General features: G+C 37.8%; 1 protein-coding gene across 11 annotated transcripts in view; it reads left to right on the top strand.

The window, feature by feature from the left end:
• The window catches only part of ptprt (protein tyrosine phosphatase receptor type T), a 311,416-nt gene that overhangs the window by 233,177 nt on the left and 59,407 nt on the right, over window positions 1-18,832 (top strand). For all 11 annotated transcript variants that reach the window (XM_086293067.1, XM_086293065.1, XM_086293066.1 and 8 more), the window contains 3 exons: window positions 5,156-5,310; window positions 10,918-10,998; window positions 11,103-11,138. In XM_086293067.1, the coding sequence (XP_086149193.1) occupies window positions 5,156-5,310; window positions 10,918-10,998; window positions 11,103-11,138 (272 nt within the window). The remainder of the gene's footprint in view (window positions 1-5,155; window positions 5,311-10,917; window positions 10,999-11,102; window positions 11,139-18,832) is intronic.

Genomic DNA, 18,832 nt, shown 5'->3' with positions numbered 1-18,832 from the left:
AACTTGGGGCTAGTATCTTGCCCAAGGATATTTGGCATGCACAGTGGGGGAGCCAGGGATCAAACCACACACCTTCCTATCAGTACATGACCTGCTCTACCTCCTGAGCTTCAGATAAACTTTAACTCCCTGGATAGCAACTTTTGTATTTTATTATATTATTTGGTAATGAATTTTACATATACAGCATTTTGGAAATGGACCCATCAAGTGCTCAGGTTAATACATCAAATAAGAAAGAATTAAATTTTTTCCTGACCATATCTACTGATGCATTGATTCACCTCATTTCATCTCATCTCATGTCTCTCTATTATAATGTATCTTTTCTCACACTCATACACAAAAAAAGACATTTCTGCCAAAAATCTCTCATTATCAACCTACCAAACAGCCTACAATTAATGTCGCTCTGGCCACAAAGAAGTCCATGATTTTTGCCGTGGTTGCACCCGGCAGGGTAACCTTAGTACTTAATGAACTGCCGCCGTGGCATTCATTAAAGAAGGATTAAGTCGTGCTCAGTGCCACTTAGAATATGCAAGGAATTTGTCATTTAAATGAGTCCATTATTGATATGAATGTGTGCTAGGTCGAGGTTTGGTGAAAGAGTGGGGAGGAGAGTGGGGAAGCCTTTCACACACTACAAGTTGCAGGTTTTTGTCTTTTGCTTTTACTTCTCCTTCCACTCTATGCCTGCTTTTGCTGCATTGTTTCTACTTCTGTCACTTTCTTCATCTGCCACCTCTATTTCCTAATGAAAGGAAAAATTATTTTCCTTTCATTTTTCTCCTCAACTTCCCGTTTCTTAATTTTTTCTCCTTCTCTTCAGTTTTTTTTATTTGACTTTCCTTTCTTTGCTCTCCTCTTCCTCTTCCTCTTCATCTCTGCCCACTTTTCTGTCAAAGTGCAGTCAGATAGTCAGGAATAGGCCACTCTAAGCTCCAATCACACAGGAGGTTTTGAGGTTCTGTCGCCTATAAATTGGTGTGGAGCATAGCAAGGTTGAACCTGGGGTTGATGGAAGGAAATGATTATGGGAGAAACTTTGTAAGGTCATTCCTTCTTGTCTCTTGTAGTTTTCCTGAAAATGTTCTTTCTAACATTGTTCATCTCACTCTCTCTTTGTTTTTATGTTGTTGTTTTTTATTTATTGCCTCTTTATTGATGAGCTGTTTCATTTGTCTTCCTCCTTTCTCATGTTCACTTTTCACATCTGCTCTGTCTCTGTCTTATCATCTGTCTTTGATTTTTACTTATCTGTCTTTTCTCTCCCTGGCTTAAGTGCTTAAGGGCAACTACAGCTCATCATCTGATCCCAGGCTTTTAAACACACACACACACACACACACACACACACACACACACACACACACACACACACACACACACACACACACACACACACACACACACACAACATTTTCTTTTTAAATTCATGTTTTCTAGATGCTGTTTTAGCCAAGAAACAGATTCAGTGTGACCTTTGGATGTTTATTGACTTTTTTGTGGAGTACAGTTTTAATTTCATGTTTCACTAACAACATATAGTAGTGAAACAATCCTGTAGCAAGTAAGTGTTAAGAGACTCACGATTATTCAATATAGGTATGAGTGACATTGTGTTTTCTCTATTTGCCTTTTAGAGTGACTGTGCAAGACACTGCAGGTTTTCCAGAGACACGTGTAAGCAGGCGTATTAGGCGGATTCGTGATAAGTCACTTAGGAACACACCCACTCACTGCCCAGTGTACACCAACAGTCCAATACAACAGACACATGTAACACTTAGACACAGCCAAAAACACTGAATGTCCAGCACCTGCAGTGCATACACAGATATCAAGGAGATCAAGTGTTTACTCATAGAAACAACAACACACATACACATCGAACTATTATAACCATTTCTTGTACACAGCCCACTGTATACCATTCGTGACTAGATGTCAGATACTTAAAGTAAGCAGAAAGTTGTGTTGGTGGATTCTGGAGGAGGTTTTTCTCCTCAAAAACTCAGAGAAAGAAGTATGACGAATTTTATAGGCCAAATCTGCAAAATGTATTTATATTTACTCTATTTTGAAATACATATTAATGATAGGGTTTGTTGATCATTTGCAAACTAAGGTGCCAATTAGAAAACACTGAGAAATATATGAGGGGAAATGTATGAAGAGGGAAAGTAATGGCTCATGATCTGAAGCATACAATATCATCTGACAGCCATGGTGGAAGCAATGACATGGCATGGAGTCATTTCTGCTGTCTTTTTAAGACACTATTGGAAAAAAGAATATGCTTAAAAAAAAGTATCCTTTTTAGGATCTAAAATCAAACAGTGTGGTAAGTCTGTGGTTCAGGTGGTAGACTTGGTCGTCCAGTAATTACAGGGTGGGGTGTATGATCCCTGGTCCCTCTTCATGGCAAAGTGTCCTTGGATATGACTCCTGACTGCAGGTGAACACCTCATGTAGCAGCTTCTTCAGTAAGTATTTGACGTGAGTAGTTTAATAAATATCACACTCTGTAAGTGTTTTTGCAAGATTAAATGGTTCTTTTACGAGTGTAGACAATTTACAGGTTTCCCTTAGTAGATCACTTGGGCCTATGATTTCAAAGTAAATTCCATTAAATGGTGGTTTAAAGCGCATCCACAAGGTTATTTTTCATATCAAAAGAATATAAAAAGGTATACTTCTACATTAAAGGGCTGCTATTCTGCTGAGCCTATTGGCATCCAAGTTCTATTATCATCCAAATCAAGCAGGTAATAAAGACCTGGCTACTCTCCCATGAATAGACTGTTCTCAGTTTATACAGATTGACCCATGTACCATTTAGTTATTCAATTTAATTATAAGTACTTCCAGTAATATACAGTGCATTAATTGAAATGCACAATGAGCATTTAACATCAACAAAATGCACTTGTTTGTTTTTTGTTTTAAAAAACGGTATTATTGTTTTACTTCATGTGAACCGATTGTTCATGGGCATTTAAAGGCAAATGCTTGCAAAATGTAACATATACTGCGAAATACATATTTTCTGATTTTATAATTTAATGTTCTGTAGCTTTTGGTATCCAATTATTCCGATAGTGAAGCTCTTGTCTTTTAAATCCAGGCAAAATGAGACTACATGTTTTTAGCCTTTTTCACGCTTTAAAATTTGACAAGCCTTGTGGGCCCCTAATGACACACAAAGTCTGGCGAGTGGTCAGGATTTGGACACATCTGTCTAGTCAAGGTGATGTCCAAGCCCAGAGTTTCCTCATATCGAGATGAGTCAAACTGCAAAGCTTATTTAAGTCACACTGTCGAATTGTTCTGTATCTAGAGGACAATATGTCACATTGATATTTAAAAGTAGCACGTTAATTATCACTTCTGTGTTTGTCGGTCATTTTTTGAAAACAGGTTTAGAAGATAAACGTAATGGACTGGCATTCATATCACTTTTCTTGTCTTACTGACTAGTCAAAACATTTAGGCAATAAGCCGCATTTAACCGTACAGTTATATACTTTACTTTTACTTTATTTATATAGCAAATTTAATAACAACAAAATGTTGGCCAAAGTACTGTAAAAAGATGATAAAAACAATTACACAGTAACAAATAACATCAATAACAAATATCTGGTAACAGGTGACCAAGTGGATAGATAGGTAACTCTCATGCGATGTTGAAAGCTAATGAGTGAAAATGTGTTTTAAAATGGGATTTGAAAAGACTGACAGTTGGGGCCTTGCTAATCTGGAGAGGTAAATAATTCCACATTTTCAGTGCCACAACCACAAATGCCCGGTCACCTCTGTGAACCAGCCTCGACTTAGAAGTGGCCAAGAGCAAGAGGTCACTTGATCTTAGAGTTCTAGGGTGCATATAAGACTGCAGTAAGTCAGACAGATATTCTGGAGCCTGACCGTTCTGCGATTTATAAGTCATCAAGAAAATTTTGTATTTAATTCTGTATTTAATTTTGTATTAAATTTTATATAGTGCTTTATTCTGTGAATTTAAGCAGTTTTTGGACTGTGGCAGTAAGCCGGCATAACAGGAGGAAACCCACACAACAAACTCCACACAACAAGGTCCAAGCTTGGGTTCAAACCAGAAACCTTCTTGCTTTGAGGTTACAGTACTAACCACTATATTATCGCGCCCTCCTCCTTGTATAGAATATGATAGTAAAAATATGCTTTGTCTTGATATTTCCGTTAGTTCTGGTGAATCTATTGGACAATGTCAGATTGTAATGGTTTTCTGTCTCTTCTACCATCTGGTCTCTCAGCTGAAGGTTCAGGCAAAACTCAAAATAGTCTATGCAAAATGGCCAACAGATGGGCGTTGTGGCAGATAAGTGGAAAAAATATCAAAGGATACATTCACACTCAAGGGGCATCTCATCAGCAGTCACTGCATAACTACCCTTACCATTATATATAGTCAGTTTAGAAGCCCCACATGTTCTGGAAGTACTGAATGTCAGCCTCTCCATATTGAATCATATCACCTGTATTTTCCCCCTTGCTGTAGTAATATAAGAGGGGACAAAATAACAGCTTACCCTGTAATTTCTAAGGCTTTTCTATACATACATAGGCCATTTTTAAAAAATACTTTTTTATGCAGTTTGCTCATTTTTCAACAGGAAACAGCCCCTTAGAATGATGATATGGAGAAACTTTTTTTTATTGTTGGTAAAACACACCTTTTAAAAAGATGATGCAAATGCACATGTTTACTTCCTGATTGGGTTTAACTACTCATTATACATCATCAAAATCATATTCCTTGTCATTTTGACATAAAGTAAAAAGTAAAATATATGTTTCATATAATATTTGCTGTGAAATGTGTCTCTGCCTACACTATTGCGCACAGAACTCACTGTTCATTCTTATATTGCCATTTATTCTCTTTTGTTTCAAGTCACTGCATATAATAAAGAAAATGTTCTCTTTTCTTAGTGTTCTCACCATAACTCATCTTCCAAAGAGTATTGTTGTTCCGTAAAGAATATTTCTTTGTATATGTGCCTTTGTGTTTACGCGCTGCATGTGGATGTAAGGAATTGCATGCATTTCTGTTTGTGAATAATTCATCTTTGTGTATCCTTGTTTTTATGTTTTTGAACCTCTATAGAAAGTTGGCAAAAAAGCAGAAGGAAACTGCTAGCAGCTCCACTCAGCAGAGGGAGATGGGTCCAGTCACCACAGCTGATAAGAGCACCACTAAAGTCAGCACCTTACACAAAGATGACCCCTTTTCCACCTCCAACCAGGACCTCAATGGGTTCAGTAAGTCAAAATGCTCTGCAGTTCTAGCCCTAAGGTGCATCCAGAAGATATCAGCTGTAAATGGCACCATAATGTTTTTGTTTTGTTTTTTTTACAAGAAAATATAATACTACATTGTCCTTTCCACATTGTATTCTTTCTGGAAAGTGTTAAGAAAAAATAACAAAAACCCCACAGATTTAATTAATTTGCTGTTTCTCTGAAAGTTAACTTTCAAGTTTCTTTTCCCCTTGTCACTCCCTAAAATATGCATATGCTAGGACTCTGTACCATTAATCATTTTGTCACATTCATTTATTCAAATAGTGGACATTTCATTTTTATAATAAAACTCTCCATATGGCCGTCTTTCACCCATAGTGTGTTGTGCTGCTTCACTAGCCTCCATCGTACTTAGTGCTGTTTTAACAATTTTCAGCTGAGCTCTCTATTTTTTCCCTTTATGTGGTGCTTTATACAAGTACAATATAAGTGTGCATATCCTCTTTCACAGCATATTCCACACATTTCAACTAGGCCTTGATTTGTTGGGGAGTAGTCCCAGCTTTTTGTAAAACTGTGTGTGATTCTGATGTAATTAGACAAGACCTCTCAGGAGGGCATTTTCACTTGAAAATGTCATGCTGGCCTTTTGGGAGTGCTTGACCACTGAAAGCCAGGGATGGTGAAGAGGGACTAAGTACCAAGCTAATGCTGGACGTAATTGCCTGCACTCTTTTTCTAACTGTCCGTGCTGCAGTTTTGACGTAAAATAATGTTTTTGTACTGAAAATACTTAAAGCAGACCACTTTTATCTGGAGCGTAGGACCTATATATACTGTAAAATTAGCAATTAGTTGCAATTAGTTTTTGCATTTGCAACATATAGAAAAAGGAGCTAACCTTCAACTTGACATTTAATGTTTTATCAGCCATAAGTCCACAAGTCTTTGGACAATGACAATGATTTTTTTTTTTGTAATTTTGCCAGTTCACTGACACCTTAAAACAATTCATCAGATGTCATTGAAGGGCAGCTTTAATTCAAGGGATTAAACACATGCCTTGGATTAATTGTTTAAGAATTGCAGCCATTCGTACACAGTCTCACTTTTTCAAAGTCTCAAAAGTAATTTGACAATTGACTTAAATGTTTTTATGGCCAGGTGAGGCTTGTTCCCTGATTACTTTATAACAAGTTAAGATATATAATATATAAGAGAAAGAGAAAAATATATTAAAAAAAAAAACTTTTACAGTTGATTCCAACTTTTTAACTTGCATTTAGTAGCTGTTTCAGTATAATGTCCAAAGAGATGTTGATGCAAATGAAGAAGCCCATCATTAGAGTGAAAAACCCAATAACAGAGTAGAATCATACCAACCCAATGCATAGCACAATATCTGGTGGGTGGAGGCATGCTGTGGTATGTATGGGTGTCACTGGAACCGTGTTATTAGTATTCATTGATAATCTAACTGGTGATGAAAGTAGCACGATGAATTCTAAAGTCTACGTACATGGCTATACTCTGCTCAGATTCAGCCAAATGCTGAAAAAGCGATCGGAGAGCACCTCAGTGTAAACAGATAATGACCTAAACCATAATGCAAATACAACCAAAGATTTTCTCAAGGAAGAGAAATGGGATACTGAGTGGCCTGGAAACTGAAGGCAAAAAAGACCCATAAAAAAGCAGCATCTGATGGTGGATGCACTAAAGACCAATCGGAGAATCTCAAAGGCAGAAATAGCATTTGGTAATGTCTATCTGGCAGTCATTGCACAGAGTCAATAAATACAAAGAAATTTGTTATTAAACAAAAACTTATGGACCAAACTGTAATTCCCTTTCTTCAATTAGAAACAACTACCCCAGGTCTATAAATATGTTTATGTTTTTTGAATGTATAAGACAGACGCTTGACATCCTGTGCTTCTTGAGAACTTACTAGACCTTCCCTGTAGCCAAACAAACGTTCAGCATTGAAACTGAATTTCTTTATGCAATTTTTCAGTAAATGTGAAATGAAGATTTGGATATGTAAAAGAGACTTGACTTTGCCCATTGTGAGCTTTGGAAAAATGGTACAAAACTTTGTCAAGGTTACACGTATAAAAATATGACTCATTCTCTTTTTTGTTGTGTGCTTACAGTGTCTTGTGAATATTTGAAAAAGAAATAAAGAAATTGGAAACACACACACACACACACACCCACACACACACACCATAGTCACCAATTCAAGCTCAGTCTTAATGAGACAGAGAAAAATGCTGACACAAGATAGGGGACCCAATAATATTTGCGGAAATGGACCCTCACAGGGCAAATAACCTTTTTGTGTTATTGTGTTTTCACCCAGTCACCAGCTTACTTCACAGGACATTGCTGCCAAAGCAGATTTCTTTTTGTATGCAGGTACACTCCTCACTGTATTAAAGTTGAGCTTCTTTCTCCGGCACATTAGCATACAGTGCCGGTACACATGAGACGTGAGGGATTTTATCATAGAAGAGGAGAAAATATGTTGTGTGGGGGTATTAGGAGAGGAGAGCAGAGGGAAGAGACTAGGGAATAGGCAGAGGAAAGAGGACAATGGAGAGAGAAGACGAAAATTAAATAATCAGCAGTAGAGAAATTGGGCCATTGTATCAGAAAACGTTACACAAACAGAGTATCATAGTTTGAATAACAATTAGGCGGGACGGGTGAATGGATGTTTGGTGGTGTGTGTGTGTGTGTGTGTATTCCTTTTTATTTGGGAAGAGAGAATATCATACATTGGTTATAGAATCTGTTCTTGGTGTTTCACAAGGACTTTCATTATTACATAGTAATCTGGTTATCAGCAATATTCCTAAAGTAAGAGACGATTCCTGAAACCACCTTACCCATTTGAAACCGCAAAATGACAGCAGAGGTTTTTGTTGTTGTTGTTGTTGTTGTTGTTGTTGTTGTTGTGTTTAAAAAAAAACTTTGTGGAGTTCTTCTTGTGTCTCTGTAGGTTTGCTATCCCAGGTTTCTTCCATAGTCCAAAGACATGCCATTAGTCGGCTCAGGTGATTCTAAATATCCTCTAGGTGTGTATGTGAGTGTGAATGTTTGTCTGTCTCTTTGTGTGAGCCCAGACCCTGCCTCTCGCTCTACTCACTCCGGCCCCCTGGAAGATGGATGGAATCTGACACTAGCACTAATTACAAATATAATATATAACTACTATATGCTTAAGTAAACAATACAAATGGAATGTATGTGGAAAACCAAATCAAAATCAGAGAAACTGCAACAAAGTAGAGATTAAAAAAAAAAAAAAGGCATGAGAGAGGAAAAGATGGAAAACAAATGCACATTATCTTATGATCTGCTCAGTGAACATAAAAGGAACCTTTTCACTTTAGACCATCAAAATTCATAGATAGTAAAAAACAAACACATAAGTGATTTCTATGCTAACATGTAAACATGTAAATGAGCCAAGAACAGTTACCTTCAAGTGGGCGTAAACATGTGCATCCATATGCATACAGGTCTTAAGAGATAAATATGTGTAGGTTAGCTCTGTCATATAATGTGGATTATTGAACAGGCTAGGTAGCATATAATATGAAACTGTCAGTTTCCCAGCACTCCCCTTAGGTTTTGTCTTATTGTATTTGTTTATATGTGGGCCTCTGTATCCCAGATATCATTTATTTATAGACCCCTAGAGCTATGTGTATATGTGAGAGGTAAAGTGTATGTGCAGGGACTTATAGCTTTTAGTCACTGTTTAATAAACCAAGTCCGTCAGTCACATTTATTACCAATGACATATCTCCTAAATTACTTTCAGCTTTGGTACATTGACCTTATTGCCATGGTGGCCAGTTTGAACTGGCAATAGCAATTTAGACTAACCACCTTGATGAGACAGAATGTTACAGAACTTCAGTAAACTAAAACTCAGTAAACTAAAAAAGTACACTGTAATGCTTTTGTTCCATCTGTATCTCCGATAACCATAAAAGTGACGATAGATGCAAGCTTAAGTCACTTCAACAAATGCTCATGGTTGTTGTTTTGTTCTGGAGTCCTACTTTCAGCTAATTTATCATTTCAAGGGCATTAAATACTGAAGTTTTGTCAGTGCTGCTGGCATCTCACATAAAGGCATAAAATGTTTGGCACTGGGCTGTTATGCACTGGATTTAAGGGTATACTGAGACAGATCTGTCACTCTCATTTGGAGTTAAACTGTGTGTCCAGAGCTCACCGTTCATATTTCTGTGTATTTCTAAGAGACATATGTAATTGTCAACTAATAAGTGACAAATTACATGAATAATATTGTTACTTTCCAAGGGATGTGTGAAAGTAACAAAACGTGTCCAGGTTGAAAAAAAAATGAGACAGGGAGGCAAAATTGTTAAATTAAAGGCTTTTATTAATTTCTATTACTAATTAAACTAAAAGAGACAGAGAAGTGGCTGTCACCTTTAAAAAAAAAAGAAGAAAAAAACCCCCAGGAGTTGTTCACTAAACTGAAAAGAAAAGCCAAAAGCTAAATGACCAAAACACACTGCTTTCAACAAAGCAGGAATACACAGCCACCGCAGATACAGCTCACAATCTGTAAAACCAACAAGGATCTAGACCAGGGGTGGGGAAACTCGAGGCCTCAAGGGCCGGTGTCCCGCAGGTTTTAGATGTGTCCTTGATCCAACACAGCTGATTTATATGGCTAAATGATGTCCTCAGCATCTGTTGAAGTTCTTCAGAGACCTGGTAATGAACTAATTGGTTGATTCAGGTGTGTTGACCAGGTTGATATCTAAAATCTGCAGGACACTGGCCCTTGAGGCCTGGAGCTTCCCACCCCTGCTCTAGACCTTACCGTTATCTCTCACCTTAAGTACTCTCTTAATTGCTGATTAGAGTCAGCTCTACAAAAAGGGTGGCACCTAAGGCAGGAAGGGTCAAATTAGCACATGCAAGTACTGTGTTTACAATTTGCCTGACTTCTCATCAATGACCTCTTTAAAAATGTTGTTTTAATCAAAACTGACATATCATTGGTATGGTATTATAAATCCTACAGAATGCTTATATTGTGTTTTCTAAAACAAATTGTGATCTTCCTATCCATTGGTCTTTTTTGGTTTCGTTTTTACACCAGATTTTAGTGCACAATTGTTGGAATATAAGCCCTGTTATCCTCAAAATTCAATATAATGGTGCCATTAGTTTTATTGAGTTGCCCCCTGAACTGCTGAATATAGCATACTGATCTGTCTTTATGTAGGTGTTTTTTTTAGATTTCATGTCCTATGATATTTTGTTTTTCCTTTTCTTTTCTTATCAAACCTGACCCTCTTATTTTTCAACCTCCTGATTCCTGTACCTCTTCTCTTTCTCATGTTGCATGTTTCACTTTCTTACTCTTATGCTTGTTTCATTTAAAACTTTCACTGTACAACTTTTCATTTTATATATATTTTTTCTCTTTCCTGTCTACATTTACTTCTCCTTGTCCACCCTAACCTCCTTCTTTCTCTCTCGCATCCTCCTTTTTCACCTTCCTCCGTTTTTATTGTTTTGAATCCTTTTTTTCACCTTCTTTTCACCTTTCTGTCTCCTTCCCAGCTTCTCCTTCTCCCTGCTCCTTCTCAGTGCAAGGAAGCAAGATGCTGCAGAGCAAATCCCTGCTGAATTCCTACTACTCAGGTACACACACATCCTCACACACTATCTGTCTTTTAATTTTACATTGAATTCCTCTTCATAACTGAACACTTTTTTTTCATTTATGACTGTGAATATCTTTGCAGTGTCCAAAGAGCCAGTTCCAGCCACAACTTCTATAGGTAAGAATTTGGATTTCTATGAGTTTCCTTTCTCAAGGCATAAATCTGATGTACTAATGTTTGCAATACACAATTTATTGCTAATTGCACTGATACATGAAGCAGAAAAAATGCATGTCTTATTTTTTGTGCTTGATCTTGAAATGAACTTGAGTCCCCTCGTACTCACACGCTAGGAGAAATGTGTCCACACACAATCACATTATTTACACAAGGACAGAATGAAATTGCAAAACCATTTTCCTGTACCTTCTTTCTGTTTTTTTCTCTTCATTTCCTCCCTCTCTTCCCTTCTGTTGGCCAGATTGACACATTCTTTGCCAAGAAGGTTGGCTCAAGCCACTGCCAAAGTGTGACGTCTGTGTATAGCTTGTCTTTGCATAAGTGAACTATTTCACACAGTCTCTCACATTCTGCACATGCAAAGGATTTTACAGGAAAGTTTGTTTTATGTGATTATAGTTATCAGTCAGCTCCTAGCTCATCCTCTTCTTGCCACACCTCCTCTCGCCAGTGTTCGCGTTTTTCTCCAAATGTTCTGCTTCCACTTTCCGCTCTTTCTTTTGATTGTGGAGTTTCTCCGTTCTTTTTCACTGTTTCTATTTTTCATTTTTCACAGTGCTGTCCAAAAGCCTCCCCCATTTCTTTATAGTTTGCTAGGTACAGTAGATTGCAAATGGGTGCAGTGATTTATTGAAATGTCCGAAGATAAACATATACATGCCAAAACCAATTCTGTACAATTTTTAATAAAGAAGTCGCTTAAAAGTCAGTATTTGGCATAAGCACCTTTATTCCACCACAAAGGCAAGCCTTCTTCTAATTTCGCAAAGTAGTCTTAAAGAGTAGACTTCTTGAAGGGTTTTGTTTTGTTTTGTGTTTTTTTGTCTGCCTTGTGATCCAATCTATGTCAAGATGGTCCCACAATTCTTCCATATTAGTGAAGTCTGGGTTCTGGGGAAGCCAATCTATGACTGATGTTGTTCCATTATATGCCTTTCTATCACTCCAAAACCTTTTGCCACTTTTGAGCCCAGTTTTTGTGTAATTTGCCATTGACACCCACCATTCCATTGAGACCATTTCTGATGAGGCTTCAGCAAACTGTAGATTGATCAAGGATGATGTCAGTTCTTTGATTGCCGAGGGTGGGGGTCAAACCCCCACCCTCATTTCTTAAGGACATGAGTTTCAGATACATCTGTGTAGACAGTTTTTATGCCTGTCGTAAAATCACTGTCATAAACACCCATTTTTGAGTTGTTCCTGCCCTAAAAAAACTCACCAAAGTAGACAGTTGTAGAAAAATACAACTTTTATTCTATAGCAGTGATCCAACTTTAATATATTTGAGCTTCTTTTCTGCAGTTCATGCAGTTGGTACAGAGGTTTCTGTGCCATTTGCTGATGAACATCAAGGCATGATGAAGCAGAATGCAAAGAAATGCTTGAGCGATTTGTGCAATGGCACAAATTTGCTGTCATACATCTTCATGCTATGACATTAGTGTTTTATGGAACCATCTGTTCTTACTACAGTTCGAAAATCAAGGAATGTAAAATGAAACTTTGATCATTACTCAAAGAAAAATCCGCTACAATTAATACACAAAATATAGAAAAAAAATAGATTTCATCCAGTGAAAAAATAAATAGCAGAACTTACATATTTTTAAGGTCTAAGAAATGGAAAAAAAAAAAGGTTTCCTGGATTTTATAAAGTTTTATCTCTTCCTGCATAAATGTCATCTGTAGTCATCATATAGCAGCAGTCTAGGTGTTGGTTGCACATCATCCTAAGCATAACAATTTAGGTTATTATCATCAACATCATTATCCAAGGTAACAAGGCAGAGTGTAGAAGAGAAAAAAGAGGAAAGAGAGAGGAATAGGAAATACAGATGTTAAAAATGGAAATAAACCAGACAATATGCAATAATAATAACCTCAATGTATTTATACATTGTAAGCATAGTGGTCAGAAGACTTCCATCATTTTACTAACTTTCTAAGATAGTTTTAAATATATTTAAAATGGCAGTGTTTTCATTATTTTCAGTCTGTAATACCCTAACTTAACTTAAAGAAATCCACATACTTTTGATGTCTTCTATCAACCATAAATTTAAAGTACAAACCAAGCAGCCTCTGTTGCAAGACAGGAAAACAATGTGAAATGTACGCTTGAACCAACCTGGCCAAGCAGACAACAAATAGTACATATCAATCGCTGAAAGACTGAATGTTAAAATACCCTTTTAATAATTGTCCTCTAGTCATACATTATCATTTTAACACTTTAATTTCTAATGAGTCCAAGAGTTCTTTTTTTCTAGGTGACTTCTAAAGGCAGCTGAACTTCAATCTATAATAAATGGATAAAAATCATATTACTTCAAAAGTAAGATTCCCACATTTAAATACATTTCAATGCCATTCAGGCTTTTCAAAATGGATAATAGTAGCAGGAGCCTCAATGACGCTAGTGAGGATCATTTTTCAATAGCTTTCAGGAAGAGCTGAGATAGGTGCAAAGAGAGAAAGAGAAAGTTATTAAGAAGACAGTAAAAGAGACATATAGATTGAAGGATCAAAGGGAAGTAAAAGGAGCTTGAATAAATCCACTATGCAAAGAAAAGCTTTTTTTCTTTCTTTTCTTTTTTTTTTTGCTGTGTTTTGTTTTTTTCTGGGGCAGCAGGAGGGCATGTGTGTTTAGACTCAGGCGTTTTTTTGGCTCCGCAAAGGGTATTCCATAGAAATGCACACACAACCTTGCTGTTTTTCTCCCTAAGTTTTTGTTGCAGAATATAGACAAAAATGCAAATATATAGATCAAGACTCAAGAACACATGACAAAGTTACAAATACACAGAGTACACACTCACAAATATCCATATGCACATACACCCAGCACAGTGTTAACACTGATGCGACATAAATCCTGTGGATCAGTACAAAGCCACAGCGGCATAGTGTGCATTTTATGTGCAAACACGTTTGTCTAAAAATCAATTTGTCAGACACTGATGTATGTTAAGAGGTTATGCAACACTGTTCTCTGTCAGTTCACAAAGGAAGTGTCAGCCTTTTATACCCTGCCAAGGACAATCCTTTGCTGCTGTTAACACAGAAGTCGTGTTTTTTTATGGATCAGGAGCTTTCTGCGGTTAATTAGGTACACACAGTTGCACAAATACTATGACAAACACAGACGCATAGGAGCTCGAGAAAAAGACAATAAAAATCTGTATTTTAAATTCCCCTCTGCATATTCCTGCTTGCCTTTAAAAACCTTAAAGTTGGGGAAACTCAAATCAACAGAAGGTTACAGCTTCAAAATTTCAAGGCTTTGACTAAATTTGACTGAAGGCAGAACTGCATTAAAAGGGATCATTTGTTCAGTATATTAATTTGCTCCCTAAATCATGATCAGGGTCCACTTTTTTTATGTGATCAGTGTTATCAGTACAGCACAGCCTTAGTGGTTAAAAGATGACCAGAGGACACCTTTTTGGCCCTGGTAGAAGTAGCACATTACTATAGGTAACTGTAAATATGTCAGGTTTTGGGGTATTTTTATTAGTACCTTTTCTACTCTTACTATATATATGTGTGTGTGTGTGTGTATATATATATATATATATATATATATATATATATATATATATATACATATATATATATATATATATATATATATATATATATATACTACTGCTAAAACATTTGCTAATAAGGACACGATATAAGTTGCAGGCGATCCAAGTGCCAGTGTCCTATGACAACCATTATTGGTTAAAAAGTTTTACATGCATGTAAGTGCATGCATGGGATCTATAGGATTATAATTGTTTTAATTGATATCTAATTAATTCCATGGTCAAATAGCTGAGGGTTAATTCCTTTTTGAGACTGATTTTTGACTATAAGACTGATTGAAATGGACTGGTATCATCTGCATCCTTTGTTGTAGTATATATCTCTGTTTTTGACTGAATTCATAAGTGGAACACTATTACTAATAATACTTTCAAGATCCATACTTTATGGCGTTTAAGTTTAGAGCTAGGTTCTTCCATTTTAATGAACAATTTAAAGTCCCTTAAAAAGCTGCTGTGATTGAAAAGGGCCAATACATACGAGTGAAGGATATCTTTGTTCAAAAAAATGATACACAGGAAAAGTGATGAAAAGATTTTGAGCAAACTAACATAATGAAAAGATGAGAATCCTTGATTTTTTTTTCAGTGCATATTTTACTGAAAGAAACGATTCAGTCCAAAGACCTTGTTGACGTGACATTTTCCAAAAAAATATTTTGCAGTGCAAGTAAGTAGAGCACTTAACAGCAACTGTGCTGCTGGCACAATGAAAGTTGATGATCGTCCAGAGTTACCACCTGTGCAAAGAGCACATATTTTCTATCTACAGCCCTGCTCGTATTGGAAATATCTCTTCTTTTTTTTTTCCAACCATATTACTGAGGGCCAATTATTTTCCCAGTCCAGTTCAGCATAGCATCAGGCTGCATGTAAGGTGATTATGGCTAATGGTAGTCATTTTGTTTGGCCATAATGTGGCACTGCTGGGTAATTGAAGGTGAGTGCAGGGTTGAGAGAAGGCTTTTCTAAACCTTATGCTCTTAAGGCAGATTGAACCTCTGTGCTCTTTTTCAGCCACATCTTGACTGCCTGCTTACACAGCTTATATTCAAGTCTACTGGTCTCTCAGACATACTTCCTTTTGACTGAGGAGCCACAGCTAAACCCAGCATACCAGACCTTTTCGGCAGTTAGTTGGCTCAGTTTGCTTTAATGACTGGGATCCTTTTCAGTTTTTTATTTTCTTCATTCAGTAAGGCTTAGTGTGAAAGGGTATAGGAACATACTAAAAATACCAATATAAAAAAAAAAATGGTTTCAGATGAAAATGCAATGAGCAAATGAAAATGCATAGTAGGAATATCTCCAGGATTTATTTTATTTTATTTTATTTATTTTTCTTGGCATTCTGAAGAAACTAGGTTGAGGTGTCTGGAGCCCTTATCCTTATCAGGATCAGGGGGTACATCATGGACAGGTCACCAATGATGGTACATGTCTAACACAGATACAGACAACCATTCGCACTCACATTCACAGCTATGGGCAATTTATAGTCACCAATAACCTAACCCCACTAATTGCATGTCTGGACTGTGGGAGGAAACTGGAGTACCTGGAGAGAATCCACGCAAACATGTGGAGAACGTGCAAACTCCACAGAGAAAGGGCCTAGTGAGATTAAATCTGTATTTTTTTCTTATATTAACAAAACCCCCAACAAACCTCTTTGCTACCATATTGCATTTTCAGATTCGTAGGTTGGATTCAAGAATGTGTTGGCTTATTATTTTTAGTAATAATATTATTAGCAGTAGTGGTTTCTTATATCAGGAGTAACTGACAAACATGTGATTTTTGACAGCTTTGAAATGGAGACATTTAACTAGTATAACTCACATATTATTAGCTTTAATTTTTATTTCAATGCATCAGGCAAAAGTCATCAATACTAACAAACTGAATAACAGTACACAGCAAACTGGCAAACAAGGATCTGAAGTTGATGCTCCTTTTTCTGGAAAGAGAAGTAGGAGAAGCTTTCTGGCCACCTGTTTCTTTCTCTCTCAGTTGCTAACTTGCTAAGATAAGACTCATTTTTTGTTAAATAAGAAATTCTCATGAAGCAAAATATTCTGTGTGCTGACTTCACAGATCACAGTTTAAGTAACTCATGTACAAACAAACACCCACCCACACACAGTTATCTCTGTTTGACTATGGTGTCTCTATGTTACAAAGAGGCAGGCTTTCGTGCACATACACACACAGTTATGAGGAGTTTGTGAATAAGTGATTTCTGGCCTTGTGTCATGAGAAGGGAGGTGAAATGAGGTAAACCGCTGGGATACTGTCTAGACCAGATGATCTCTGTGACCCGCAGTAGATATACATTCTGCTGGTGCTCTTTCTCTTCCGTCATTTATCGCCCTTTATTTCCCTTTCCTTCTCCATTTTTGTTTTTTTGTCATTCTTTTCATCTCTTCTTTTCTGGATTTCAAAGTCTTCTAAGCTGATTTTGTAATCACAATCAGCGAACTGCACTTTAATTAATGACATGATGCTTATATAAGAAATATATTCAATTTTTTTCTCCCCTGTCATTTTTATCCTTTGTCGCTCATCACTCAGACCCACTAAGGCTTTAAAAAAGTATGCATCCACGCACTTGGCATGTCATAAGGTGAAAGACATGGAAATACTGCCAGTCCATCACAGGGCTAACATACAGAGGCAGGCAACCACATACTCTCGCATGCATGCCAAGAGCCAGTTTGGAAGGAGGACTGTGGCAGGAGGAAACCTGCACAGGGTGTTACACCCCGGCCTAGGCAACCGGAGTGCAACACGAAAAAAGTAAAAATAAATAAAAAAAAAAAAAACACATACAAAAAACCCCCACTAAAGCTCACCACCAAAATCCCAAAACGAAAGTATCGACAAATCTATTTACAACAAACTATTTATTTACAACAAAACACCAAACTATTTACAACACGGGGGAGCTCGCGACCATGACACACTGAAACACAGGGTTTAAATACCTAGAGGGAGCAATCAGGAAAATGGACAACAAGAGGGAAACACAGCTGGGGCAACTCAGAACTGACGAGACAGGGAAACGTAAACTGAAAAGACTAAGATAACACAGACTTTCAAAGTAAAACAGGAAACACATAACAGTCACGCCAAAAACAACACACTGACAACACCGAAACGTAACAGTTCCCCCCACCCAAAAATCAAACATTTAACACCAAGTGAAAAGTTTGATCCAGACAGACGAAGCCGACGAAGGCTGGAGCGGTCCCTCGGACCCTCCAGCGAAGGCGGATGAAGGCTGGAGCGGTCCCACGGACCCTCCAGCGACGACAAAGGCTGGGGCGGTCCCACGGACCCTCCCCTCAGCGAAGGCAGACGAAGCTGATGAAGGCTGGAGCGGTCCCACTGACCCTCCAGCAGACGACGAAGGCTGGAGCGGTCCCTCGGACCCTCCAGCGAAGGCGGATGAAGGCTGGAGCGGTCCCTCGGACCCTCCAGCGGAGACGGACAGCTGAAGCGAAGGCAGACGAAGATGATGAAGGCTGGAGCGGTCCCACTGACCCTCCAGCAGACGACGAAGGCTGGAGCGGTCCCTCGGACCCTCCAGCGAAGGCGGATGAAGGCTGGAGCGGTCCCACGGACCCTCCAGCGACGACAAAGGCTGGGGCGGTCCCCGGACCCCCCAGCGAAGGCAATCCCGGACGAGCCCCCATATGTTACACCCCGGCCTAGGCAACCGGAGTGCAACACGAAAAAAGTAAAAATAAAGAAAAAAAAAAACACACACAAAAAAACCCCACTAAAGCTCACCACCAAAATCCAGAAACGAAAGTATCGACAAATCTATTTACAACAAACTATTTATTTACAACAAAACACCAAACTATTTACAACACGGGGGAGATCGCGACCATGACACACTGAAACACAGGGTTTAAATACCTAGAGGGAGCAATCAGGAAAATGGACAACAAGAGGGAAACACAGCTGGGGCAACTCAGAACTGACGAGACAGGGAAACGTAAACTGAAAAGACTAAGATAACACAGA

This window comes from Aulonocara sp. 'chitande type north' Nkhata Bay, linkage group LG5 (genome assembly GCF_057382095.1).
Source record: "Aulonocara sp. 'chitande type north' Nkhata Bay isolate Kocher_YH1m ecotype deep benthic linkage group LG5, A_spYH_male_GT1.1, whole genome shotgun sequence".
Classification (NCBI taxonomy): Eukaryota; Metazoa; Chordata; class Actinopteri; order Cichliformes; family Cichlidae; genus Aulonocara; species Aulonocara sp. 'chitande type north' Nkhata Bay.
This window is presented reverse-complemented; position numbering and strand designations above follow the sequence as displayed.